The 26,914-nt window shown below is 43.7% G+C and overlaps 1 protein-coding gene across 2 annotated transcripts in view; it reads right to left on the bottom strand.

Annotated features, from left to right (window-relative positions):
• Positions 1–24,720: 24,720 nt before the first annotated feature.
• Positions 24,721–26,914, bottom strand: part of GLS (glutaminase) — a 746,320-nt gene continuing 744,126 nt past the window's right edge. For both annotated transcript variants that reach the window (XM_077275591.1, XM_077275592.1), the window contains one exon: positions 24,721–25,223. In XM_077275591.1, coding sequence (XP_077131706.1) covers positions 25,067–25,223 — 157 coding nt within the window. In that variant the 3' untranslated portion in view covers positions 24,721–25,066. The remainder of the gene's footprint in view (positions 25,224–26,914) is intronic.

Here is a 26,914-nt window from a genome sequence, read left to right as displayed (position 1 = left end):
TGCTTCATTCCAAACGCTGGCAAGGAAACCTGTATATTACGGCAACGCTGGAAGGCGGGGGACCGTCTGAACAGCGCAGTGCGCATGCCCAGGAACCCCAGCCCCGCACTGTGCATAATGAATAACACAGTGCGGGGCGGGGTTTCAGCAACAGGGTGGCCACACTGCCCGCACAGGCGCAGTCAGGCACCCTGGATCTGACCTATGACGGGGCAGGCGCCGGATTTAAGAAGAAACAGCGCTCAGGGGGCGGCGACCACATCCCCAGAAGAGAAGAGTGACGGCCGTTGGGAGATTCACCGAGGAAACTTCGGACCGCCTCCAGGTCTAAGGACAGGTTATTTTGTACAAATTTTAAAACGCTTTATTGAGGGAATAACTGAATCAAAAACTAAAAGAGCCACCTTGTTAGACTTACTGCTGCACAAGGTGGCTCTTTTAGTTTATAACGGCTGGAGGGGGGTGACAGTGGCCCTTTAATGACGAGGGCAAATTTTTTTAAATCTGACCACTGTCACTTTATGTCAGGGATGGGGAACCTCAGGCCCCAGGGCCATTTACAGCCCTCGATGACCTTTTATCAGGCCCTCGAGCAGATTCTCAGGTACCGCATTCTTCGGCAGGGAGGTGTATTTTGATTACAACCAGCTCATTAATTTCTTCTTGCTCTGTGAGCACACACATACAGTGTTCACTACTGAACATTGAAGGGCATGCAATGAAAGATTATTTCCTGATACCAGTGCCAGTCAGGATGTACTTTGTGGGCGGAGTTTGTACGGGCCCCGAAGGATGGTATAAATATCCAAATGACTCTTGGCAGAAAAAAGATTCCCCACCCCTGCTTTATGTGATAATAACTCTGAATCCCACTGATTCAGAGATTGTTTTTTGTGACATTGTACTTGATGTTAGTGGTAAATTTAGGTCGTTATGGTTTGCCTATATTTATGAAAATGTTGAAAATTTGACAAAAAAAATTGAAAATTTTCCAATTTTTATGCCCTTAAATCAGATAGTTATACCACACAAAATAATTAATAAATAACATTTCCCACATGTCTACTTTACATCAGTATAATTTTTGAAACATTTTTTTGTAATAAAATTAGAAGGGTTCAAATTTGAACAGCAATTTCTCAATATTCTAAGGTTAGGTTTACATTAGCGTTTGAGTCTGCAGCGTATCATCGGCAAACGCATGGAAATGCATGCTTAAGCGTTTTTATCAGCATCATTAGCGATGAGCGAGTGTACTCGTTGCTCGGGTGGTCTCCGAGTATTTGTAACTGCTCGGAGATTTAGTTTTTGTTGATGCAGCTGCATGATTTACAGCTGCTAGCTAGCCTGAGTACATGTGGGGGTTGTCTGGTTGCTAGGGAATCCTCACATATTCAAGCTGTCTATCAGCTGTAAATCATGCAGCTGAGGCAACGACAACTAAATCTCCGAGCAATTACAAATACTCGGAGACCACCCGAGCGGGCTCGGGAAAACCTGAGCAACGAGTATACTTTCTCATCACTACGCATCATCTTCCGCATGACAGCAAAAAAACGTTGCGTGTGCATGCGTTTGCATTGTTTATGCACATGTGTTCGATATTTCCAATGTTTTCCAGTAGCTTTTCCTTGACATTAGACACCCAATGGGTGTGTCTTATGGGATTTCTATATATATATAGACACACTGCACTGAGGAAATCCTCATTTTTGCTGCTGTATCCTGCTGCAAGATGGATCTTGACATTTTCTTGAGCTTCTATGCTAATCTGGATTTACAATTGAAATTGGCTGTTGCCTTTGCTTATCAAGAAGGAGACAAAGACTGAGAAGACATCGTCGTCATCGCTACTGGCAACACCCCATCCTTGAACTCTGAGAGAGCCATGGAGCCGACCACCCGTTACACACCGAGCTGCATGCAAACCCTCAGAAGTTTTTTGACTACACGAGGATGTCTGAACAGAGTTTTGATGACTTGCTGCAATGTGTCCAAGGATCCATTACCAGGCATGACACACAACTCCGTAGAGCAATTCCTGCTGAGGTACATCTGTTGGTGACCCTGAGGTACGTAATTGTGAAAAACAAACACATGTTCATAGTATTATTGTTAGAAAACCCATGTATTAATATTTTTATTTCCATTTTCTGTTCGACAGAATCCTGGCTACCGGAGAGATCTTATCTCTCCATTTCCAGTTCCAGATTGGAGTGTCCACCCTTTCTGGGATTGTTGGAGACACCTGCAGGGCTTTATGTGACGTTCTGTGTCAAGAATTCCTCCCCCAACTGAAATCTGGCTTCTAAATGCGGAAAAATTCAAGGACATTTGTAATTTTCCTAACTGTGTGGGGGCTATGGATAGCAAGCACATTCGGATTATGAAACCTGCTGGAAGTGAAATTGAGTATTTTAATTACAAAAAATACTTTTCTATTGTTCTCATGGCCATTGCAGATGCTGAATGTCGATTTGTCACCATGGACCTTGGCTCATTTGGACGAGGAAATGACTCTCAGACTTTCAAAAACTCTGACATGGGCCAACGTTTGTATCATAATAATTTCAATTTTCCACAGCCACAACCTCTTCCCAACACTGAAGGCCCGCCAATGCCGTTTGTTGTGGTTGGGGATGAGGCCTTTCAAATGTGTGCCAACCTCCTAAAACCTTACTCAAGTAGGGACTTGAATCATACCAAACGGATTTTCAACTACTGACTGACAAGGGCACGAAGAACTGTGGAGTGTGCCTTTGGCTTGCAGGTGTCTAAATGACGCATTTTGGGAACACCAATCAATCTAAAAATTGAGACAATTGATGAGGTTGTGAAAGCATGTGTTGTTATGCACAATTATATCATGGCAAAAGAGCGACCCGACTTAAAACCTGAGGAACCTGTTACAGTGCATGATTACCAAGATCACCCTGAGGACTACAGTGGGAGTTGCCCAGATGAAATATAAGTTTGCTACATACTTTATTTCTGATAATGGATGTGTGGCATGGCAATACGGAATGGTTTAAGCCGCTAAGTATGTACCTGTAATTTCAAAATGTACCTGTAATATTTGCTAAATTAAATAATAAAATACCTGTAATTTTTTCAAAAAGTCACAGAGAAAGAAGCAGAGATGTTTACCCGCTCTGGCCTCCAAAACAAATGCACTGGCAGGGTGCAGCGGACCCGATTAATGATGGCAGAAACACAGGTGCAACAATACCGATGAAACAACCACTTTCAATCTAGTGTTGGCTGTTTGGTATTTAAGTGCACAAAAAAGATAAAAGATAGTAGTCTGTATGTGGCATTATTCACACAGGCAATGCAGAGCATCTGGCTTACAGCCCATTACTAACGCACATACAGGCGGGCTGCCCAGTGCTACCAAATGCATGCTGTGCGAGCAGAAGCCACAGTTTACAGAGCCATCTTGGTCCAACTGCACCCTGCAAGATAAAGTGCAAAAAAAAACATATCAATGTTGGTTAATATTGGGGCCCAATATATAAGCTGGCAACCCACGTCAAGGGTCCTTACAGTTTGCCAGTCCTAACGCTAAACATCTCCTAACGCTAATCAAACAAGGCTCACCGACACAAAAAGAGGACTTGAAAAATCCTCCAAATTTTTTTTCAAAAAGTCACAGAGAAAGAAGCAGAGATGTTTACCTGTTCTGGCCTCCAAAACAAATGCACTTGCAGGGTGCAGCGGACCCGATTAATAATGGCAGAAACACAAGGTGCAACGATACCGATGAAACAACCACTTTCAATCTAGTGGCATTATTCACACAGATGCTCTACATTGCCTGTGTGAATAATGCCACATACAGACTAGTATCTTTTATCTTTTTGTGCACTTAAATACCAAACAGCCAACACTAGATTGAAAGTGGTTGTTTCATCGGTATTGTTGCACCTGTGTTTCTGCCATCATTAATCGGGTCCGCTGCACCCTGCCAGTGCATTTGTTTTGGAGACCAGAGCAGGTAAACATCTCTGCTTCTTTCTCTGTGACTTTTTGAAAAAAATTTTGGAGGAATTTTTAAGTCCTCTTTTTGTGAGCCTTGTTTAATAAAATACCTGTAGTAAAACGCCCGTTACAAGTTCCCTCAACAATACAATACAAACGTGTGTTTGCGGCGGCAGAGACGCTTAAAGAGACAAAGAAAACAGATATTGTGCAAACAAAATAAACATTTATTTAACAAAAAAATAACAGGGTTTAGGATTGGGGTCTATCTGATGGTGAGATGTGGTGGACCTTGGGGATGTGGAGGTGTGAGGATTGGGTGGTAGTTGATGGAGGGGTTACAGCAAAAGGGGCAACAAGTTGAAGGATTGGATCATGGATGGGACTAGACACATTGGGAGTAGACAACACAGTGGAATCATGGGAATGGATAGACAAACTGGAAGGGGCAGACACAAGGGAAGGTAGTGACACATTTGACAACAGAGACACATTGGTAGGTGAGGGTGGAGGTAGTGGGTGCAATTTTAGCAATTTTTTTTTACTCCAGGTCTTCGTCCTGGTGGGAATGTTTTTAGTTTTTGACTTTTGCTTTCTTGGCCGAGTGGGAGTGGTGGCCTCTGTAGCAGTCTTCTGGCGTTATGCTGGACTGGACAGCGTGGTGGATGCTGCTGGCTGCATGGGTGCTGAACTTGGGAGTGTGGTGGATGCTGCTGGCTGCAGGGGTGCTGAACTTGAGAGCGTCGTGGATGCTGCTGGCTGCAGGGATGATGAAGTCCGCAGCATGGTGGATCTGTTAACTGGAGGCGGTGGTGGATAGTTCGGTGCTGTGGGAGTTCGAAAGTAGATGTTCGGCTGCTGGTTGGTAACATCCTCCAGCCTGTGGATTGTAGCTTTGGGACTGCTGCTGCTGTAATGCATGTCTGTAAGCAGCCTGGCAGGCCTGCATGACGTTGATCTGGAATTGAGGCTTAAGGTTTTCCAACACTTTCCGCTCTACTGAAGAAAAAAAATGTCTGGAAGACCGAGCTAAAGTGCATAAACTCGGGCATGAGTGACCTCTCACAGGCCCTCTGCCGCTGACGAGAAGACCCAACCAAAGCAGTGACAGAGGGCTGGGAGAGGGGAAAACCTGATGGACCAGAGGCTGCCTGTTCCTTAGCCTGTGAGGCCTGCCAGGTTGCTCCTTCACTAGTGGATGATTGGGACTGTGCCTGTTCGTTGGCTGGTCGATGAAGGTCGACTCCAAGAGAGGACGATCCAGGTTGTGTGGTGCTACACCAGGTTCTCTGGTGAAATTAAAACAAAAACATTAGTAAAACACAAAAAAAGGTTAAATAATAGTAAGACAACACAAAATATACTTACGTTTGCGTAACAAGCGCAGGCCTCAGAAAAGCAAGGTTCCGGTGGTATTTGTATTTTCTGAGTATCCTTTGAGCAGCACCACTTTTAACCTGGTTCTGCTGTCTCATGTCCTTGTTGAAGCGATCCTTCATTGAGCGCAAACGCACCCTTATTCTCTTCACTGTAAAGGGGGAAAAAAGGGAAAAAATTAATTGTAAAACAATGCACCTACATTTACAGCTTCACTGGCACGTCACACCACATTGCAATACTTACCAAAATCATTTCTGGTACGTGGCATGGTACGATCCCAATCATGCAGCAGCGATCTGGCCACTTCTTCCCAGAGTCGTCGAAGGACACCAATGTCGGAGTGCTGACGAGCACGGGTGTCCCACAGCGGTACTCGCTCTTGCACAAGGTGAATTAGTTGCTCGTTTTCAATGTCCTGTTGGACTTCTTCCCATTGTGGAATCTATAGATCAAATAAAACAAAATAATTTTAAGTAAAAATGAAGCCAAAATCAATTACAACTCTGATGAAAAGAATGATTACACCAAGTCTTTCCTCCTGAGACACATGAGCCCGACGACCCTGGGAAGATTCATTTCCACTTGACTGCTCCTGCTCTTCATCGGTGGAAGGTACCTGTAAAGAAATTACATGATTTAACATAGGTATAGTATTGGCAGTCAATACATTCCAATCAGTATAGCAAATGTGATTACATAATCTGTGTCATGACCACCCTGGGAAGCAGTCACTTTTTTACTTGAGGAAATGGTTGAAGAGCAGGCAGCAATCAAGTGAAACACTACACAAAAAACAAAATTTAAACTTCTTAAGAGCCAAACACAATGTAGCCCCCCCCAAAAAAAATAAAAAAATGGACACCAATATGTACATTACAGGCAGTAGTCCAACAGCACAGAACTCAGCACTGGACAGGGACAGACGGCCGCACCAGGAAAAGATGCCAGCACCAGAGACAGCAGCACCAGGAGAGACGCCAGCACCAGGAGAGATGGCAGCACCAGGAGACAACCTTCCCTAATAATAAAATACCAAGGTTTATGATGTTTATATGATTTTATTTGCCTGTAGAATATAAATCCTGTGTAGAACATAAAAGTTGACTCTCACTGACACACAGTTAAAACTCATTTTATTTTTTAATTGACACATATTAGTGGGGATATGAATCAACTCATTCTTTCTAGACCGGTAAATGGCCAGGCAACTCCTTCTTGCAGGTACTGTTTCTCTTTTTTTTTTTTTTCTTACTTTGATTTCATCTTAAACATCCAACAAGAAGATACAATGAAAACAATCAAAATTTATAATTTACATTACTATAACTAAAATCCAACTCCTGAATGATTACAACACATCACACTCAAGTGGAAATATTTGGAATTTGTGAACATTTATAATAACCCATCTAAATTCTTTAGGACAGTCTGGTCATGTGCCCAAAAATGGTTCCAATAAAAAAGTCAGCTCGACCCGCAAAAAACAAGCCATCATATGACTCTGTCAGCCGAAATATGGAAAAATTATAGCTCTCAAAATAAAGTGTGTGCTAAAACTTGTATTTGCAATAAAAAGCATCTTTTAGCGTTTGACAGCAGCCAAACAAAAACTCGATATAAATCTGGTATCGCTGCAGTCGCACAGACCCGAAGAATAGTCACCTAATCACTTATACCGCATGACGAACAGCGAAAAAAGTAAATAAAACCAATTCTTCACATGCTGCTGATTTTTTCATTCTTCCTCCCAAAGATCGCAGTAAGGCTCGGCGCACATTTATCCCGCGCACTGCACTGAACTCTTACACCGGGGTTTCCGTGTAAATCTCTGAAATAGGTGATTCAGATGGAGCCCCCGGAGGAAGACTCCCCATAATGAGGCAGATGGAGGCACTGTGGGCGCCATAAGACCTGTGATACGGCGGTGTCCGTCTTTTAGGTCATACATATAAGTGCAGTCAGCCAGTTTTGTGCACCTCTGAAAAGAAGGACACTGCTGAAGAGAGGCCAGACAGAGTCCAGAGTAACTCTGCTGCCTCATTATAGTGAATGGATAGGGGGTTTCATCTGTCACATCACTTATGTAAAATTTTCCCAATAAAAGCTTCCATTCAATCCACAAAAAAAGGAAGTCCTCTCTCAGGTCCGTCTTCTGTTAATGGAAATATTGGGAGATTCCACGTTACTGCTAGTACAAAGGCTATGGAAAAGCGTTATGGCTACTCATCCCCCTAAAAGAAATTCTGCACTCCCAATTTCAAATGCCCCCCTCCCTTCTGAGCCCCACAGTGTACCTAAACCACATATATCATCCACATATTTGGTATTTCTGCAGTGAGAGCCCACCTAATTTATGGGTGCATGTATCCAGAAGCACGGGCTGGGCATAACGTACTGGTGACTGCAACGTACTGGTCACTACAGCGTACTGGTCACTATAATGGCAGTTTGCATTTTTCACTCAGCAACATCCACTGTTGCCTGTTTTGTAGAGAAATTCCTAAAGGGGTTTAATTTTCAAACTGGGATCACTTGAGTGGGGATTCTGCTTTTCTGACATTTAGGGGCTCTTTATATAGAGTCTGGAAACTATTCTATAATAATTTGTTCTCCCAAGAGTCCCTCCAGAGTCTTGCTGTGTGGCGAAGCAGTTCTGTACAGGCACATATGGAGTATTGCACAGTTCAGAAGAAATTGTGTAACAGATTTTGACACCATTTTTACCCATTTCTCAGTGTGAAAATGTAAAATCTGGAGCTAAAACAATTTTTTTTGTGATAAAAGTGTTATTATTTTTCCTTCACTGCCCAATGGTAACAAATTCTGTGACACACTTGCGGTGTCAATATGATGACTGCACCCCTATATGAACTCATTGAGAGGTGTAGTTTGTAAAAAGGGGTCACTTATTGGGGCTTCTGCTGTTCTGGCACCTCAAGAAGTCTGCCAATGTGACATGGCCCACTCAAACCAATGCAGCAAAAACTGCACTGTAATATGTTCTCCTTCCCTTTCATGCCCTGCCGTGTTCCCAGACAGTAGTTTTCCACCACATACTGGGTATTGACATACTCAGGAGAAATTGCACAACAAATTTTGGGGTCCATTTTTTCTTGCTACCCTTGTGAAAATAAAAAAAGTGGGGGCTAAATAGCAGTTTTGTGGTAAAAATGTGTTTTTTTTTAATTTTGACGGCTCAATATTATAAAATTGTGTGAAGTCCCTGGAGGTTTCAGGTGCTCACCAGACATCTAGATAAATTCCTTGAGGGTTCTAGTTTCCAAAATGGGGTCACTTGTTGGGGGTTTCCACTGTTTAGGCACGTCAGGGGCTCTCCAAATGCAATATGGCGTCCACTATCGATTCCAGGCAATTTTGCATTTCAAAAGTCAAATGGCGCTCCTTCCCTTCCAAGCTCTGCCGTGCACCCAAACAGTAGTATTCCCCAACATATGGGATATTGGCGTGCTCAGGAGAAATTACACAACAAATTGTATGAAACAATTTCTCCTGTTACCCTTATGAAAATGCAAAATATGGAGCTAAAAAGATTTATTTGGGAAAAATGTTATTTTTTTTTATACTTCCATGGCTCCACATTATAAACGTCTGTGAAGCACCTGTGGGTTCAAGCTGCTCAATACACATCTAGATAAGTTCCCTAATGGGTCTATTTTCCAAAATGGCATCACTTGTTGGTGGTTTCCACTGTTTAGGCACATCAGGGGCTCTCCAAATGCGACATGGCAACCGCTAATTATTCTAGCATATTTTACATTCAAACAGTCAAATGGCGCTCCTTCCCTTCTGAGCCCTGCTGTGTGCCCAAACAGTAGATTTCCCCCACATATGGGGTATCGGCATGCTCAGGATTAATTACAAAACAAAATGTATAGTCCTTTTCTCCTGTTACCCTTACGAAAGTAAAAAAAAAATTAGGTCTAAAGGAACATTTTTGTGAAAAAAGTAAATTTTTATTTTTTCCTTCCACATTCCATTCATTCCTGTGAAGCACCTGAACTTCTTGAATGTGGTCTTGAGTACCTTGAGGGGTACAGTATTTAGAATGGTGTCACTTTTGGGTATTTTCTGTCATATTGATCCCACAAACTCACTTCAAATGTGAGGTGGTCCCTAAAAAATATGGATTTGTAAATGTTGTTGGAAAAATGAGAAATCGTTGGTCAACTTTTAACCCTTATAACTTCCTAACAAAAACAAATTATGCTATTTATTAACTATGTTGTGCGATATGACTTAAGGGCATAAAAATTAAAAGTTTGAAAATAGCAAAATATACAAATTTTTTACAATTCTGAACACTGTCAATTTTTGAGGCTATAGCTCTAGAACGTTTTAACATATCCTACTGATTCTGAGACTGTTTTCTTGTGACTTGTGTACTTCATGTTAGTTGTAAATTTTCTTCGATATAAGTTGCATTTTTATGAAAAAAAAGGAAATTTGGCAAATATTCAGAAAATTTTGCAGTTTTTACATTTTTTACCCTTAAATCAGAGAGTGGTGTCACACAATATAGTAAATAAATAACATTTTCCACATGTCTACTTTACATCTGCACAATTTTGGAAACATAATTTTATTTTCTGCTAGGACGTTATAAGGGTTAAAAGTTGACCAGTGATTTCTCATTTTTCCAACAAAAATTACAAAACCATGTTTTTTAGGGACCCCCTCACATTTGAAGTGAATTTGGGGGGTCAATATGACAGAAAATACCCAATAATGGTGCCAAGCTAAAAACTGCACCCCTCAAGGTGCGCAAAACCACATTCAAGAAGTTTATAAACCCTTCAGGTGCTTCACGAGAATCAAAGCAATGAACATTTTGCTTTTTTCACAAAAAGTTCACTTTGGAACCATAATATTTTTAATTTCATAAGGGTATCAGGAGAAAATGGATGACAAAATTTGTTGTGCAATTTCTCCCGAGTATGCCAATACCCCATATGTGGGGGAAAGCCACTGTTTGGGCGCATGGCAGGGCTCAGAATGGAGGGAGCACGGTTTCACTTTTTGAACACAAAGTTGGCTGGAATCAATGGTGGCTCCATGTTGAGTTTGGAGACCCCTGATGTACCTAAACAGTGGAACCCCTAATTCTATCTCCAACACACCCCTAACCCTACTCCCAACCCTAACCATAACCCTAACACACCCCTAATCATAACCCTAACCACAAGCCTTACCCTAACACACCCATACCCCTAATGCCAACCCTAAAAGTAATCACAACCGTAACCACAACCCTAACCCTACCCCAACCCGAACTTTAGTCCAACCCTAGCCCAACCCTAACTTTAGCCAAACCCTAACCCTAATGGAAAAATGGAAATAAATACATTTTATTTTATTATTTTTACCTAACTAAGGGGGTGAAAAAGGGGGGTTTGATTTACTATTTGTTCATTTTGATCACTGTGATAGACCCTATCACAGTGATCAAAATGAAAAAAAACCAGGAAAAATGTCCTATTGTTGCCGGGTACCGGCCGGCAGATCTCGGCGGGCACACTGCGCATGAGCCCATAATTTTCTTCCCACCAGCCAAGGGACATCACAGGGGGATGCAGGAGGGTCCAGGAACACCGGAGGTGCGATCACATCAGAGGAGAGAAAAATCGGACTTTTTTTTGCCGTCGCTGTTATTCCATTAATAATGCCAATCACAACACTGGGGTGGGTAAAAACTGACCCGAATCATGTTATCCCCGGTAACCGAGACCCTGGAGAGATTCCGACGCTGAGGGCGCTATACACTTATTTCTCACCACCGTTAAAAAGCGGCACTGATGCATAAGTACCCTTAACTAACGCTTAAAAGGCGTATCGGCGGTCGTTAAGGGGTTAAAGGGATTGTCTGGTCTTAGGGTACAAGTCTGCATTTACTCTATGTGATTGTAGACTTGTGAATCCTCACATTGCGCACACTGAACTCTGTGAGGATTTTCCAGTGCTGGAGCTGGGAACGTGTGGTCATGTGACTCCAATACGCGATATGCATAATCTGCCACATTCCGATTAGATGGGTGCGGCCACACTTCATTCAAGTGTATTGAGCGAGGCTGGAAACAGTCTAGTCGGAATGTGGCCAGGAGTATGCATATCGCATACTTGTCGTCACATGACCACTGTTCCTGATGATGACACCAGAGAATCCTCACAGGCAGGGAAAATGCTTTAATTTTCCAAGTAATAGTGAGTAAAATGAATAGAGAAATCTGTTACATCTGTAAACAATACTGTAATAATTATAGGGGATAACTCAGGAGACTCTTTGTGTGGAACAAGACAACTACAGGACACAGTTTTATAAGTGGTAAAGTCTATATTATCACACGGTGATTCAAACAGGTGCAGAGAGAAACTCAAGTCCACAACACTTGGTGTAAATATTAAACTCAGCTTAGCAGTCTATAGGAAACTTCAGAGGAAAATGCAATCACGCAGAAAGCCTATGAAGCACAATTATTCTTGAGGATACTTGACACGAATAAGTCCTTGTTTTAGTCCAAACACAGATAGATATGCTTATAAGGCAGTTCAAATAATATCTTAGCTCAACCAGGGAGGCCTGTTGTGAATTCCGTTCTCGGGCTCCCTCTTGTGGTCATGAGTGGTATTGTGTGAGTTCTGTTCTTGGGCTCCCTCTGGTGGCCTTTATTGCTTACTGCGGGTCTGTAGCTGGAATCCAGCTGCCTCGTTTTCTGCTAGTCTGGCCTCTATTTAACTCCACCTGGACCTTCACTTTTTGCCTGCTGTCGTTGTATTCAGTACTGGTTCTGATCTCTCTGGACTTTCCTTGTGACCTGTCTCCTCCTGAGAAGCTAAGTCTTGCTAGTTCATGTTTGCTCATTATTTCCTTGAAAATGTTTCTCTGTATATGATGAGTTCTGTCCAGCTTGCTTATATTTAATATTCTCGCTTGCTGGAAGTTCTGGGGTGCAGAGTTGCGCCCCTCACATCGTGAGTCGGTGTGGGGGTTCTTGTAATCTCTACGTGGATTATTTTTGATAGCATTTTATACTGACCGCACAGATCCCTTGCTGTCTTCTGTCTATTTAGTGTTAGCGGGTCTCATTTGCTAAAAAACATGTTTTCATTTCTACATTTGTGTTTTCCCCTTAACTCACCGTTATTTGTGGGGGGCTGTCTAAAACTTGGGGTGATTTCTCTGAGGCAAGTGAGGCTTGCTTTCTCTCTAGGGGTAGCTAGTTTCTCAGGCTGTGACGAGGCGTCTAGGATTTTAGGTAACGCTCCACGGCTGCCTATAGTGTGTATTGATAGAATCAGGGTTGCGGTCAGTATAGCTCCCACATCCCCAGAGCTTGTCCTAAGGATTTCTGTTACTTAGCAGGTCAGTTTGCGATCCTTGCCACCAGGATCATAACAGTACAGCAGGCCATAAAAGAGTTAATGCATCGCAAAAGAGGGATAAGAGAGATCCTGAGTTCATTTTTTTTTTCCTCTGCAGTGTGGCTAGCCTCTCTCCTCCCCTTAATCTCTGGGTGGTTCAGAATTCAGCTGCAGACAAGGGCATTCAGAGTCTGTCCTCTAGTCTGGATCATCTCACTGCAAGGGTACAAGGTATCCAGGATTATGTAGTTCACAGTCCTATGTCAGAGCCTAAAATACCAATTCCTGAGTTATTCTCTGGAGATAGATCTAGGTTTTTGAATTTCAAAAATAATTGTAAATTATTCCTTTCTCTGAGACCTTGTTCCTCTGGTGACCCTGTTCAGCAAGTTAAAATTATTATTTCTTTGTTACGTGGTGACCCTCAAGATTGGGCATTCTCTCTGCCGCCAGGAGATCCTGCATTACTAAATGTGGATGCGTTTTTTCTGGCGCTTGGATTGCTTTATGAGGAACCTAATCTAATAGACCAGGCAGAAAAGGTTTTGCTGGCTCTCTCTCAGGGTCTGGATGAAGCAGAGGTTTACAGTCAGAAGTTTAGGAAATGGTCTGTGCTCACTCAGTGGAATGAGTGTGCCCTGGCGGCAATTTTCAGAAAAGGTATTTCTGAAGCCGTTAAGGATGTTATGGTGGGGTTCCCCACGCCTGCGGGTCTGAATGAGTCTATGTTGTTGGCCATTCAGATTGATCGGCGTTTGCGGGAGCGCAAACCTGTGCACCATCTGGCGGTATTTTCTGAGCAGAAGCCTGAGTCTATGCAATGTGACAGGATTCTGACCAGAATTGAACGGCAGAATCACAGACGTCAGAATGGGTTGTGCTTTTACTGTGGTGATTCTACTCATGTTATCTCTGATTGTTCTAAGCGCACAAATAGGTTCACTAAATCTGTCACCATTAGTACTGTACAGCCCAAATTCATTTTGTCTGTTACTTTGATTTGCTCCCTGTCATCCTACTGAGTTATGGCTTTTGTGGATTCAGGTGCTGCCCTGAACTTGATGGATTTGTCATTTGCCAGGCGCTGTGGTTTTATCTTGGAGCCTTTGCAATTTCCTATTCCACTAAAGGGAATTCATGCTACGCCATTGGCCAAGAATAAGCCTCAGTACTGGACTCAAGTGACTATGTGCATGACTCCTGCACATCAGGAGGTGATTCGTTTTCTTGTGTTACATAATTTGCATGACGCTGTCGTGTTGGGTCTGCCATGGCTGCAGGCTCATAATCCAGTCCTGGATTGGAAAGCAATGTCTGTGTCAAGTTGGGGTTGCCAGGGGATTCATGGCGATGCTCCTTTGGTGTCAATTGCTGCTTCTACTCCTTCTGAAGTCCCTGAATTTCTGTCGGACTACCAGGATGTATTTGATGAGCCCAAATCCAGTGCCCTACCTCCTCATAGGGATTGTGATTGTGCTATAAATTTGATTCCTGGTAGTAAGTTCCCTAAGGGACGACTTTTCAATTTATCTGTACCAGAACATACCGCTATGCGGAGTTATATAAAGGAGTCTCTGGAGAAGGGGCATATTCGCCCGTCCTCGTCCCCTTTGGGTGCGGGGTTCTTTTTTGTGGCCAAGAAGGATGGTTCTCTGAGACCTTGTATAGATTATCGCCTTCTAAATAACATCACGGTCAAATTTCAGTATCCTTTGCCACTGCTGTCTGATCTGTTTGCTCGGATTAAGGGGGCTAGTTGGTTCACCAAGATAGATCTTCGAGGAGCGTATAATCTTGTGCGTATAAAACAGGGCGATGAATGGAAAACGGCATTTAATACGCCCGAAGGCCATTTTGAGTACTTGGTGATGCCTTTTGGGCTCTCTAATGCACCTTCCGTGTTTCAGTCCTTCATGCACGACATCTTCCGAGAGTATCTGGATAGATTTATGATTGTGTACCTGGATGATATTTTGGTATTTTCTGACGATTGGGAATCCCATGTGAAGCAGGTCAGGATGGTATTTCAGGTCCTGCGTGCCAATGCCTTATTTGTGAAGGGCTCTAAATGTCTCTTCGGAGTCCAGAAGGTTTCCTTTTTGGGCTTTATTTTTTCTCCTTCCACTATTGAGATGGATCCAGTTAAGGTCCAGGCTATTTATGACTGGACTCAACCTACATCAGTGAAGAGTCTTCAGAAGTTCTTGGGCTTTGCTAATTTTTACCGTCGCTTCATCACTAATTTCTCTAGTGTGGTTAAGCCTTTGACGGATTTGACCAAGAAGGGTTCTGATGTGACCAATTGGTCTCCTGCGGCCATGGAGGCCTTTCAGGAGCTGAAACGTCGGTTTTCTTCGGCTCCTGTCTTGCGTCAGCCGGATGTCTCTCTCCCTTTCCAGGTCGAGGTTGATGCCTCTGAGATAGGAGCAGGGGCTGTCTTGTCGCAGAAAAACTCTGATGACTCTATGATGAGGCCATGTGCTTTCTTTTCAAGAAAGTTTTCGCCTGCCGAGCGGAATTATGATGTTGGTAATCGGGAGTTGTTGGCAATGAAGTGGGCATTTGAGGAGTGGCGACATTGGCTTGAGGGAGCCAAACATCGTGTGGTGGTCTTGACGGATCACAAGAATTTGACTTATCTCGAGTCTGCCAAGCGGTTGAATCCTAGACAGGCTCGATGGTCGCTGTTTTTCTCCCGTTTCAATTTCGTGGTTTCATACCTTCCGGGTTCAAAGAACGTGAAGGCTGATGCCCTTTATAGGAGTTTTGTGCCTGACTCTCCGGGAGTTTTTGAACCGGCTGGTATCCTCAGAGAGGGGGTGATTCTGTCTGCCATCTCCCCTGATTTGCGGCGGGTGCTGCAGGAATTTCAGGCCAATAAACCTGACCGTTGTCCACCGGAGAGACTGTTTGTCCCGGATAGATGGACCAGTAGAGTTATTTCCGAGGTTCATTCTTCGGTGTTGGCGGGTCACCCTGGAATTTTTGGTACCAGGGATTTGGTGGCTAGGTCCTTTTGGTGGCCGTCTGTTGTGAACTGTGTTTCTGGGCTCCCTCTGGTGGTCACTAACGGTATTGTGTTAGGCATGTCTTGTTGCAGGCCTGAGCTCCAGCTGTGTCGTTAAGCAGCGGGTGTTCCCTATTTAAGTCTCCTCCGGACTCAGTCTCTTGCCTGGCATCGTTGTATCCAGACCTATATGGTCTCCTCCGGATTCCTTTCAGTCTGTCTCATGCAAGAAAAGCTAAGTCCGTTTTGTATAATTTGGATCGTTTGCATTTTTCAGTGTCTTTGTCCAGCTTGCTTAATATTTGATTTTCTGGCTCGCTGGAAGCTCTAGGGGGCTGATATTCTCCCTCCGCACCGTCAGTCGGTGTGGGGGTTCTTGAATGTTCAGCGTGGATATTTTTGTAGGGTTTTCTGCTGACCGCATAGTCCACTATCTATTTTCTGTCTATCTAGACTAGTGGGCCTCACTTTGCTGAATCTAGTTCATCTCTACGTTTGTGTTTTCCTCTTGCCTCACCGTTATTATTTGTTGGGGGCTTTCTATATCTTTGGGGTTCAATTTCTCTGGAGGCAAGTGAGGTCTTATTTTCCCTCTAGGGGTAGTCAGTTCTCCGGTTGGCTCGAGACGTCTAGAACCAACGTAGGCACGTTCACCGGCTGCTTCTAGTTGTGTGTGTTAGGATCAGGTATGCGGTTAGCCCAGTTTCCACCTCCCTAGAGCAGTATTTATGTTTTTGCTATCTTGCCGGAATATCAGAGATCCTCTACCACTGGGATCATAACAGCCGTCCTTGTCGCGGGATGTGCGTTCCTTTGTGCAGTCCTGTGGGATTTGTGCTCGGGCAAAGCCTTGCTGTTCTCGTGCCAGTGGTTTGCTTTTGCCTTTGCCTGTCCCAAAGAGGCCTTGGACGCATATTTCCATGGATTTTATTTCGGATCTTCCAGTCTCTCAGAGGATGTCTGTCATCTGGGTGGTTTGTGATCGTTTTTCTAAAATGGTCCATTTGGTGCCCTTGCCTAAGCTGCCTTCCTCCTCCGATTTGGTGCCGCTGTTTTTTCAGAATGTGGTTCGTTTGCATGGGATTCCGGAGAACATTGTGTCTGACAGAGGATCCCAGTTTGTGTCCAGATTTTGGCGGTCCTTTTGTGCTAAGATGGGCATTGATTTGTCGTTTTCGTCGGCCTTCCATCCTCAGACGAATGGCCAAACTGAACGAACTAATCAGACCTTGGAAACTTATCTGAGATGCTTTGTTTCGGTTGATCAGGATGATTGGGTGTCCTTTTTGCCATTGGCTGAGTTCGCCCTCAATAATCGGGCTAGTTCTGCTACTTTGGTTTCACCTTTTTTTTGCAATTCTGGTTTTCATCCTCGTTTTTCCTCAGGTCAGGTTGAGCCTTCGGACTGTCCTGGGGTGGATTCTGTGGTGGATAGGTTGCAACAGATTTGGAACCACGTAGTGGACAATTTGACGTTGCCACAAGAGAAGGCTCAGCGCTTTGCTAACCGCCGTCGCTGTGTGAGTCCCCGACTTCGTGTGGGGGATTTGGTATGGCTGTCTTCTCGTTTCGTTCCTATGAAGGTTTCCTCTCCTAAGTTCAAGCCTCGTTTCATCGGTCCTTATAAGATTTTAGAAATCCTTAACCCTGTGTCATTTCGTTTGGACCTCCCAGCATCGTTTGCCATTCATAATGTGTTCCATAGGTCATTATTGCGGAGGTATGTGGTGCCTGTGGTTCCTTCTGTTGATCCTCCTGCTCCGGTGTTGGTTGAGGGAGAATTGGAGTATGTGGTGGAGAAGATCTTGGATTCTCGTATTTCGAGACGGAAGCTTCAGTACTTGGTTAAGTGGAAGGGCTATGGTCAGGAGGATAATTCCTGGGTTGTCGCCTCTGATGTCCATGCGGCTGATTTGGTTCGTGCCTTTCATCTGGCTCGTCCGGATCGGCCTGGGGGCTCTGGTGAGGGTTCGGTGACCCCTCCTCAAGGAAGGGGGTACTGTTGTGAATTCCGTTCTCGGGCTCCCTCTTGTGGTCATGAGTGGTATTGTGTGAGTTCTGTTCTTGGGCTCCCTCTGGTGGCCTTTAGTGCTTACTGCGGGTCTGTAGCTGGAATCCAGCTGCCTCGTTTTCTGATAGTCTGGCCTCTATTTAACTCCACCTGGACCTTCACTTTTTGCCTGCTGTCGTTGTATTCAGTACTGGTTCTGATCTCTCTGGACTTTCCTTGTGACCTGTCTCCTCCTGAGAAGCTAAGTCTTGCCAGTTCATGTTTGCTCATTATTTCCTTGAAAATGTTTCTCTGTATATGATGAGTTCTGTCCAGCTTGCTTATATTTAATATTCTCGCTTGCTGGAAGTTCTGGGGTGCAGAGTTGCGCCCCTCACATCGTGAGTCGGTGTGGGGGTTCTTGTAATCTCTGCGTGGATTATTTTTGATAGCATTTTATACTGACCGCACAGATCCCTTGCTGTCTTCTGTCTATTTAGTGTTAGCGGGCCTCATTTGCTAAAAAACCTGTTTTCATTTCTACGTTTGTGTTTTCCCCTTAACTCACCGTTATTAATTGTGGGGGGCAGTCTAAAACTTTGGGGTGATTTCTCTGAGGCAAGTGAGGCTTGCTTTCTCTCTAGGGGTAGCTAGTTTCTCAGGCTGTGACGAGGCATCTAGGATTTTAGGTAACTGTTGTGAACTCTATTTTTGGGCTCCCTCTAGTGGTCACAAGCGGTACTGTGTAGTGTTGTCTTTCTGCAGGTTGCAGCATCAGCTGGTTCGTTATCCTTGGTTGGTTTCCTATTTAGCTCACCTGGATACTCAGTTCCTTGCCTGCTATCAATGTATTCAGTGCTCTTCAGATTCCTTGTGTCTACCTTGCTCCCAGTCTCTCCAAGACAAGCTAAGTTTTTGTTTGATCATTTTTTGATTATCAGTGTTCATTATGTTTTTAGTCCAGCTCGCTAAAATGTGATTTCCCCGCTTGCTGGTTGCTCTAGGGGACTGAGTTTCTCCCCCCACACCGTTAGTTGGTGTGGGGGTTCTTGAAATCTCAGAGTGGATATTTTGTAAGGGTTTTTTACTGACCACATAGATTCTATTTTCTGCTATCTAGTATTAGTGGGCCTCATTTGCTGAATCTGCTTTCACCCCTGTGTATGTGCCTTCCTCTTACCTCACCGTTATTATTTGTTGGGGGCTTCTATATCTTTGGGGATTATTTCTCTAGAAGCAAGAGAGGTCTTTCTTTCTCTCTAGGGGTAGTTAGTTCCTCAGGCTGGCTCGAGACGTCTAGGATTTTTAGGCACGTTCACCGGCTACTTCTAGTGTGTTTGGATAGGTTCAGATTTGCGGTCAGTCCAGTTTGCCACCTCCCTAGAGCTTGTCCTATGTTTATTACTTAGCTGGAGTAATTTGTGATCCTCAACCACTAAGGATCATAACAGGTAACGCTCCACGGCTGCCTATAGTGTGTATTGATAGAATCAGGGTTGCGGTCAGTATAGCTCCCACATCCCCAGAGCTTGTCCTAAGGATTTCTGTTACTTAGCAGGTCAGTTTGCGATCCTTGCCACCAGGATCATAACAGAGGCCTGGGTAATAGTCTCAGGTTTTTGCAGAGCAGCAACAGCTTACATGTCCAGCAAATGCAGATGGAAGTAAACACGAGCAGCAGATGAAGGAGGATTACTGGAAACTGGTATATGAAGCAGGAACTCAGAGCAGAGTAACAGGATCACCACACAGGTTCACAGGAGCGGGAATATAGCCAGGGAGTCATCAGAGTCAGGAGCTGGATGCAAGGCAGAATACTCTTGCACAGACTGAAGGCTGGGGTGGAGTTTTATAGCAGGAAGACACAGTGCCCATGAGACCAAAGACGCCATCTTGGAAAAGGGCAGTAATGCACAAAAGGTAATAAAAAATGTTCAGAGTCCTGACATTACTCCCTCCTTAGAAGCGGCCTCAGGACGATCCTTGACCTGGTTTCTCAGGGAATCTCTGATGAAAAAGAGAAATCTTCTGTTGGGCATTGATGGTTTCCACAGGTTCCCAAGAGTCTTCCTCAGGGGGATATCCCTGCCATCTTATCAGATATTGGAGCCGATTCCTGCGAATCCTGGAATCAACAATTTCCTCCACCACAAATTGTTCTTGCCGATCAATCACCACAGGCTGTGGAGGTGGCACAACACGTCCCTGGAAGGTATTAGGAGATACAGGCTTTAGTAAAAATACATGAAAAACTGAATGTACCTTCATAGTCCTAGGCATCTTCAGCCGGCAGGCCACAGAGCTCAAAATACCGTTGATCTTGAAAGGGCCAATGAATTTCTGTCCAAGTTTTTGTGAAGGAACGTTTAACTTCAGATTCTTAGTTGCTAACCACACGGAATCTCCTACCTTGAACATGGGTAGAGGTTTACGGAATCTATCAGCCGATCTCTTATAACGTTCTTGAGCTGTGGTCAGGAATTCCTTCAGAACCTCCAGATTTTGCCGCATTGCAGTCAGCCTTTCCTCCACTGCCGGAACCAGAGAATTAATTGGAGACCTAGGTAAGATACATGGATGATAACCCAGATTGGCAAAAAAGGTGTAAATTTAGTGGAGGCCCTCTGAGAATTGTTATATGAAAATTCGGCTAATGGCAGCAACTCCAACCAATCATCCTGGAGATGGCCGACATAGCATCTTAGATATTGTTCCAGCGTCTGGTTGGTACGCTCAGTCTGACCATTTGTCTGGGGATGATAAGCGGAAGAGAGACAGACATTAATATTGAGTGCAGAGCAAAACCCCTTCCAGAATCTTGAAGTGAAATGTACTCCACGGTCAGAGATGATCTCATCCGGAACCCCATGCAACCGAAAGACATTCTGTATAACCAAGTTCACTGTATCTTTAGCTGAGGGGAGGCCGGTGCATGGAACAAAATGAGCAGCTTTAGTCAGGCCATCAACTACCACCATGATTGTATTCATGCCCCCCCCGATGTAGGCAGCTCCACAATAAAGTCCATTGACATAGACCCCCAAGGGCGGGATGGAACAGGTAATGGTTGTAGAAGACCTGTAGTTGCCACATGAGGAGTCTTGTAATGAGCACATACCTCGCAAGAGAGAACATAGTCCTTGGTATCCTCCAGGCAAGTTGACCACCAGAAGAATCAGCTCAGGAACTCTTGTGTTTTACGAGAACCTTGACGGTACGAGATAACAAAGTTAAATTGATTTAAAAATAAGTTCAAACGAGCCTGACGAGGAGAAAGACATCTAGCGGATCTAAGGAACTCTAAATTGCGATGGTCAGTTAGCACTATGATCTGTTGTGCAGCTCCTTGTAGATGATGCCTCCATTCTTTGAAAGCCAAAATAATAGCCAGCAATTCCTTGTCTCCCACGTCGTAATTCTTCTCTGCTGAGATTAGTCTACGGGAAAAGAAAGCACAAGGATGTAGCAGACCCTTTTCTCCAGTTCTTTGAGAGAGAATAGCCCCCAAAGCATTATCAGAAGCGTCCACCTCCACAATGAAAGAAAGTGTTGGATCTGGGTGTATCAACAGTGGTGCTGATGTGAAACAGATCTTAAGCCGTTCAAAAGCTTCTTGAGCCTCTGATGACCACTTAAAGGGCTTTTCCTTCTTTGTCAAGGAAGTAATGGGACGGACAATATCAGAAAAATTTCGAATGAAGCGTCTGTAGAAATTTGCAAAACCAATAAAACGTTGGACCTCCTTAACGTTCTTGGGTACCGGCCAGTCAAAGATAGCCTGAATCTTACCAGATTCCATGTTCAGCCCCTGGGGAGAGATGATATAACCTAAGAACTGTATCTCAGAATGATGGAACTCGCATTTCTCCGGCTTAATATACAGATGGTTCTCTTTCAGACGTCTTAAAACAGTTTTGACATGTTCTTCATGTTCCTGTAAAGAGTCAGAAAAGATTTGTATATCGTCCAAATAGATCACCACAAACTGGTCCAACAAATCTCTGAAAATGTCATTAGCAAGGTATTAAAACGTTGCAGTGGCGTCACAAAGCCCGAAGGGCATCACAAGATATTCAAAGTGTCCATACCGGCATCTGAATGCTGTCTTCCACTCATCCCCTGGACGAATACGCACCAAATTATAAGCCCCACGAAGATCTAGTTTAGAGAACACCTTAGCATGGCGGACTCTTTCCAGTAATTCGGGAATCAGAGGCAAAGGGTAACGGTTTCGTACGGTTACCTTATTGAGTTCCTGATAGTCAACACAGGGCCTCAGGGTCCCATCCTTCTTTTTTACAAAAAATATAGGTGCCCCTGCTGGTGAGGAAGAAGGACGTATGAAGCCTTTTGCCAGATTTTCATCAATATACTCCTTTAAGGCTTGAAGCTCAGGTGCCTACAAAGGGTATACGTTACCAAAAGGAATAGCTGCCCCAGGAAGCAGCTCAATGGGACAGTCATAATGCCTGTGTGGAGGAAGCTGATCTGCATTCTTCTTGTCACAGATGTCAGAGAACTCTTAATATGCTGGAGGTAAAGAAAATACCTGTACATGTGGTTCCGTAGCCGTGGACTCAGGGACAGCTTCTGTTAACGCTGAGTTGCTCCTTGTTGGAAAGATAATCTCCTTGGTCTCCCAGTTGATAATTGGGTTCTGAGAACGCAACCAAGGAATGCCTAAAATCACAGGAAAATGAGGAGAAGAATTTAGCAAGAAAGAAAGTTGCTCCTGATGATTAGGCTCCAACACAATTTCAAGGGGTACGGTCTCCTGATCCACAGGCCCAGAGATTAAAGGTGACCCATCCACTGTTTCCATGGTAATTGGAGAGGCTCTTTGCTGAATTTCAATACCATGTTCCTTGGCAAATGCGATATCCATGAAATTGCCACCTGCACCAGAGTCAATCATAGCTGCACTGGAAATCCACTGTCCTGAACACAGGATCTTAATAGGGAGATAACAGTGAGAGTTCTTTTCCTTAAGCTCATTGGGAGCTGAAGTCCTAGAAAATGAATGGAATACAGCGTTTAAAGGCAGGCTACATTCAGAGATGTCAGATTCATCATCACAGTTGTCATACTCCCCTACTGCTGCTAGCAGCTTGTTAGGCCGTCTAGGACACTTAGGACAATTGATCAAGAAGTGGTCAGACTGGCTGCAGTAGAAACACAGACTTTCACGAAGGTGATGCTCCCGGCGCTCATTGATCTCGCGCCTCTGAACGGAATCAATTTGCATGGGAACCGCCTCCTCCTCCCGAGATGTTTTACCTGCAAGCTCTTTGGAAGGAAGGGAAAAGTTAGAAATACGGTTATATGCACCAAACTTCTCCTGCCTACGCTAAGTAAGGCGAATGTCTATGCGCACACAATGCTGTATAAAGGTCTCTAGCTCTTGTGGTGACTCAGAGCGAGCTAGTTCATCGTTTACAATATTAGACAGACCCCTTTTAAAAATAGGCAATTGTGCATAACTGTCCCAATTGGTATTTACCGCTAATCTCCTGAATTCAGTAGCATACTCAATAACAGAACGTTTAGCCTGGCGTAAAGACAATAAAGCAGATTCAGCGGTTGCACGGCGATTAGAGTCATCAAACATTAATGCCATAGCGGCCAAGAAATCATCCAAGTTATTTAACCGTGGTTCACGAGACTCAATCATCGGATTCGCCCAGGCGAGCGCTCGTGCGGTCAGCAGCATTATTACACACAATACTTTGGATCTATCATTAGGAAACCGGTCAGCATGCACATCAAAATATAGCATACATTGATTCACAAAGCCACGAAATTTGTCGCGATCACCATTAAATCTGAATGGGGGCAACTTAAGTGGGCTAGCTGGTGGCGGTTGCCCAGAGGGTAAAGTCGCTTGTGCAGCTATTTGCGTGCTTATGTCCTGAAAAGCCCGTCTATACTGGGACTCTATGCCAGCAAGTTTGTTTTCCTGGGCTGCCATGCGGGTGCGTAAGTCCTGCAAAGTCTGTCCAAATACTTGTTGATTGTGTTCAAAGCTTCCAAACTTCTTTTGCAGACCTTCCACATCTTTCTGCAGTGATCTAATTATGGAAAACACCTGCTCTAATCTGCTCTCTGCAGTCATTGTTCCAGCAGTCTCCTATTTTGTGGCTAGAGTATCCTGTAATAATTATAGGGGATAACTCAGGAGACTCTTTGGGTGGAACAAGACAACTACAGGACACAGTTTTATAAGTAGTAAAGTCTATATTATCACACGGTGATTCAAACAGGTGCAGAGAGAAACTCAAGTCCACAACACTTGGTGCAAATAATAAACGCAGCTTAGCATTCTATAGGAAACTTCAGAGGAAAATGCAATCACGCAGAAAGTCTATGAAGCACAATTATTCTTGAGGATACTTGACACAAATAAGTCCTTGTTTTAGTCCAAACACAGATAGATATGCTTATAAGGCAGTTCAAATAATATCTTATCTCAACCAGGGAGGCCTGGGTAATAGTCTCAGGTTTTTGCAGAGCAGCAACAGCTTACATGTCCAGCAAATGCAGATGGAAGTAAACACGAGCAGCAGATGAAGGAGGATTACTGGAAACTGGTATATGCAGCAGGAACTCAGAGCAGAGTTGCAGGATCACCACACAGGTTCACAGGAGCAGGTATATAGCCAGGGAGTCATCAGAGTCAGGAGCTGGATGCAAGGCAGAATACTGTAGCACAGACTGAAGGCTGGGGTGGAGTTTCATAGCAGGAAGACACAGTGCACATGAGACCAAAGACGCCATCTTGGAAAAGGGCAATAATGCACAAAAGGTAATAAAAAATGTTCAGAGTCCTGACAAATACTGAACATATAGTGCATAAGGATAAAAAGGTTTTTTAAAACTTAATCTTTTATTTTTCACATTTTTTAAATACACTATCGAAACATGATAGTTTTTGCCAGTTTCATTCATTTTTTTCACAATATGTTTAATAATAAAATACCAAGGTTCATGATGTTTATATGATTTTATTTGCCTGTACAATATAAATCCTGTGTAGAAAGTAAAAGTTGACTCTCACTGACACAGTTAAAACTCATTTTATTTTTTAATTGACACATATTATTGGGGTATGAATCAACTCATTCTTTCTACAGCGGTAAATGGCCAGGCAACTCCTTCTTGCAGGTACTGTTTCTCTTTTTTTTTTTTAACTTTGATTTCATCTTAAACATCCAACAAGAATATATAATGAAAACAATCAAACTTTATAATTTACATTACTATAACTAAAATCCAACTCCTGAATGATTACAACACATCACACTCAAGTGGAAATATTTGGAATTTGTGAACATTTATAATAACCCATCTAAATTCTTTTGGACAGTCTGGTCACTTTTCTCATTATTTGGTTGGTTCAATGGTTTATAATTATTTTGGTATTCTTGAAGAATTTTAACTACATCATGATGTCCAAAGTGTATAGCTTCATCCATAGGAGTGTTATTCCATCTGTAAAAAAGAAAAAAAAAATCAGAAGGTTGAGATTAAGGCCTCTGCTTATCTGCTACATAAACTCTATTGTCACCATCCACCAGCAATCTGTTTATAACACTGTTTAATGTGCAAATATGACTGAAAAGCTTTGGGAGTGCCTCCCCAGCACTATTCTCATCCTGCTTGACTGACAGCTTGTTGGTGATGTAGTCACGATAGAGAGTTGTCAGCCAAGCAGAAGGTGGTACTAAGTGGGTAATAGTGCTGGAGAGGCAGAAGCTCAGGGAGTGCTTTGCCATGCCCACAGCAATTCAGCTTAACTTGCATATGAATTAAAATGCACTTTTTGGTGGGTCAGGGAGCAACAGATTGCATAAATAAAGGTTTGAATGGCATTACCGCTCACAGAGCAACATGACCACATAAACAGTTTATTTTTGGGTGGGGCAGTAGGAGGGCGCAAAGCTGGATCATGTTGACAGATTCCCTAAAAGTATCCTTGTTGTAAAGTGATAACATATTGATTGTATTTGCGTTCATTATGTTGGTTAGAGGTCTGACCACTAAGGCCATGTTCACACTTTGCGGTTTTTACCGCGGAACCGCGGTGATTTTGATGCTGCGGGTCCGCAGCAGTTTCCATAGCGTTTCCATTTACATGTAAACCCTATGGAAACCGCAAACCGCTGTGCACATGCTGCGGGAAAAACCGCGCAGAAACGCAGCGGTTTAAAACGCGCAGCATGTCACTTCTTTGTGCAGAATCGCTGCGATTCTGCACCCATAGGAATGCATTGAACCGCTTACTTCCCGCATGGGGCTGTGCCCACGTTGCGGGAAGTAAGCGGTTAATGTGCAGGTGGTACCCGGGGTGGAGGAGAGTAGACTCTCCTCCAGGCCCTGGGAACCAAATTTGGGGTAAAAAAAAGAATAAAAAATCATGTTATACTCACCTCTCAGCGCTGCACGCGGCCGGCCAGTCAGAGTTGCTGTGCGAACAGGACCTGCGGTGACGTCGCGGTCACATGACCGTGATGACTCCCGGGTCACATGACCTTGACGTCACGAAGGTCCTTCTCGGCACAGCATCTTTGGAACCGGAGCGCCGCGTGCAGCGCCGAGGAGATCCGGACATCGGAGGGTGAGCATAACCAATTTTTATTATTTTTAACATTACTATTGATGCTGCATATTGCTGCATATGCAGCATCAATAGTATAGGAGTAATCCCGCAGCGTAAACCGCGGAACAAACCGCGATAAATCTGCAGGGATAACCGCAGCGGTTTTGCCCTGCAGATTTATCAATTCCGCTGCGGGAGAACCCGCAGAGGGACGCCGCAAAGTGTGAACGTGGCCTAAGACCTCACAGTCTTCATTTCCACCCACCATAATGTAATATGCATACACTGTACAGTATGACAACACTTTATAAGACTGCAATAACCTTTAAAATAAAAAGTTAATTGATTTTAAATTTCAAACATCAATATTATGTAAATGTTAATATGTATTCAATTTGACTTCCACTGACAATTGACAATACAAATTCTAAACTTAGTTAAAATAAAAGCTCTCATTCTCTGAGGTGTGAAGGATGTGTATAACTTTTTTGGCAAAGCTATATTTCAATGCTAGTCTCATCAAAGCAGGAAATTCATCACTAGTCATCTAATGTTTAAAGAACTCAAGCAGTGAGAGAGTTCT

Source organism: Ranitomeya variabilis, chromosome 7, assembly GCF_051348905.1.
Source record: "Ranitomeya variabilis isolate aRanVar5 chromosome 7, aRanVar5.hap1, whole genome shotgun sequence".
NCBI classification, from domain to species: Eukaryota; Metazoa; Chordata; class Amphibia; order Anura; family Dendrobatidae; genus Ranitomeya; species Ranitomeya variabilis.
This window is presented reverse-complemented; position numbering and strand designations above follow the sequence as displayed.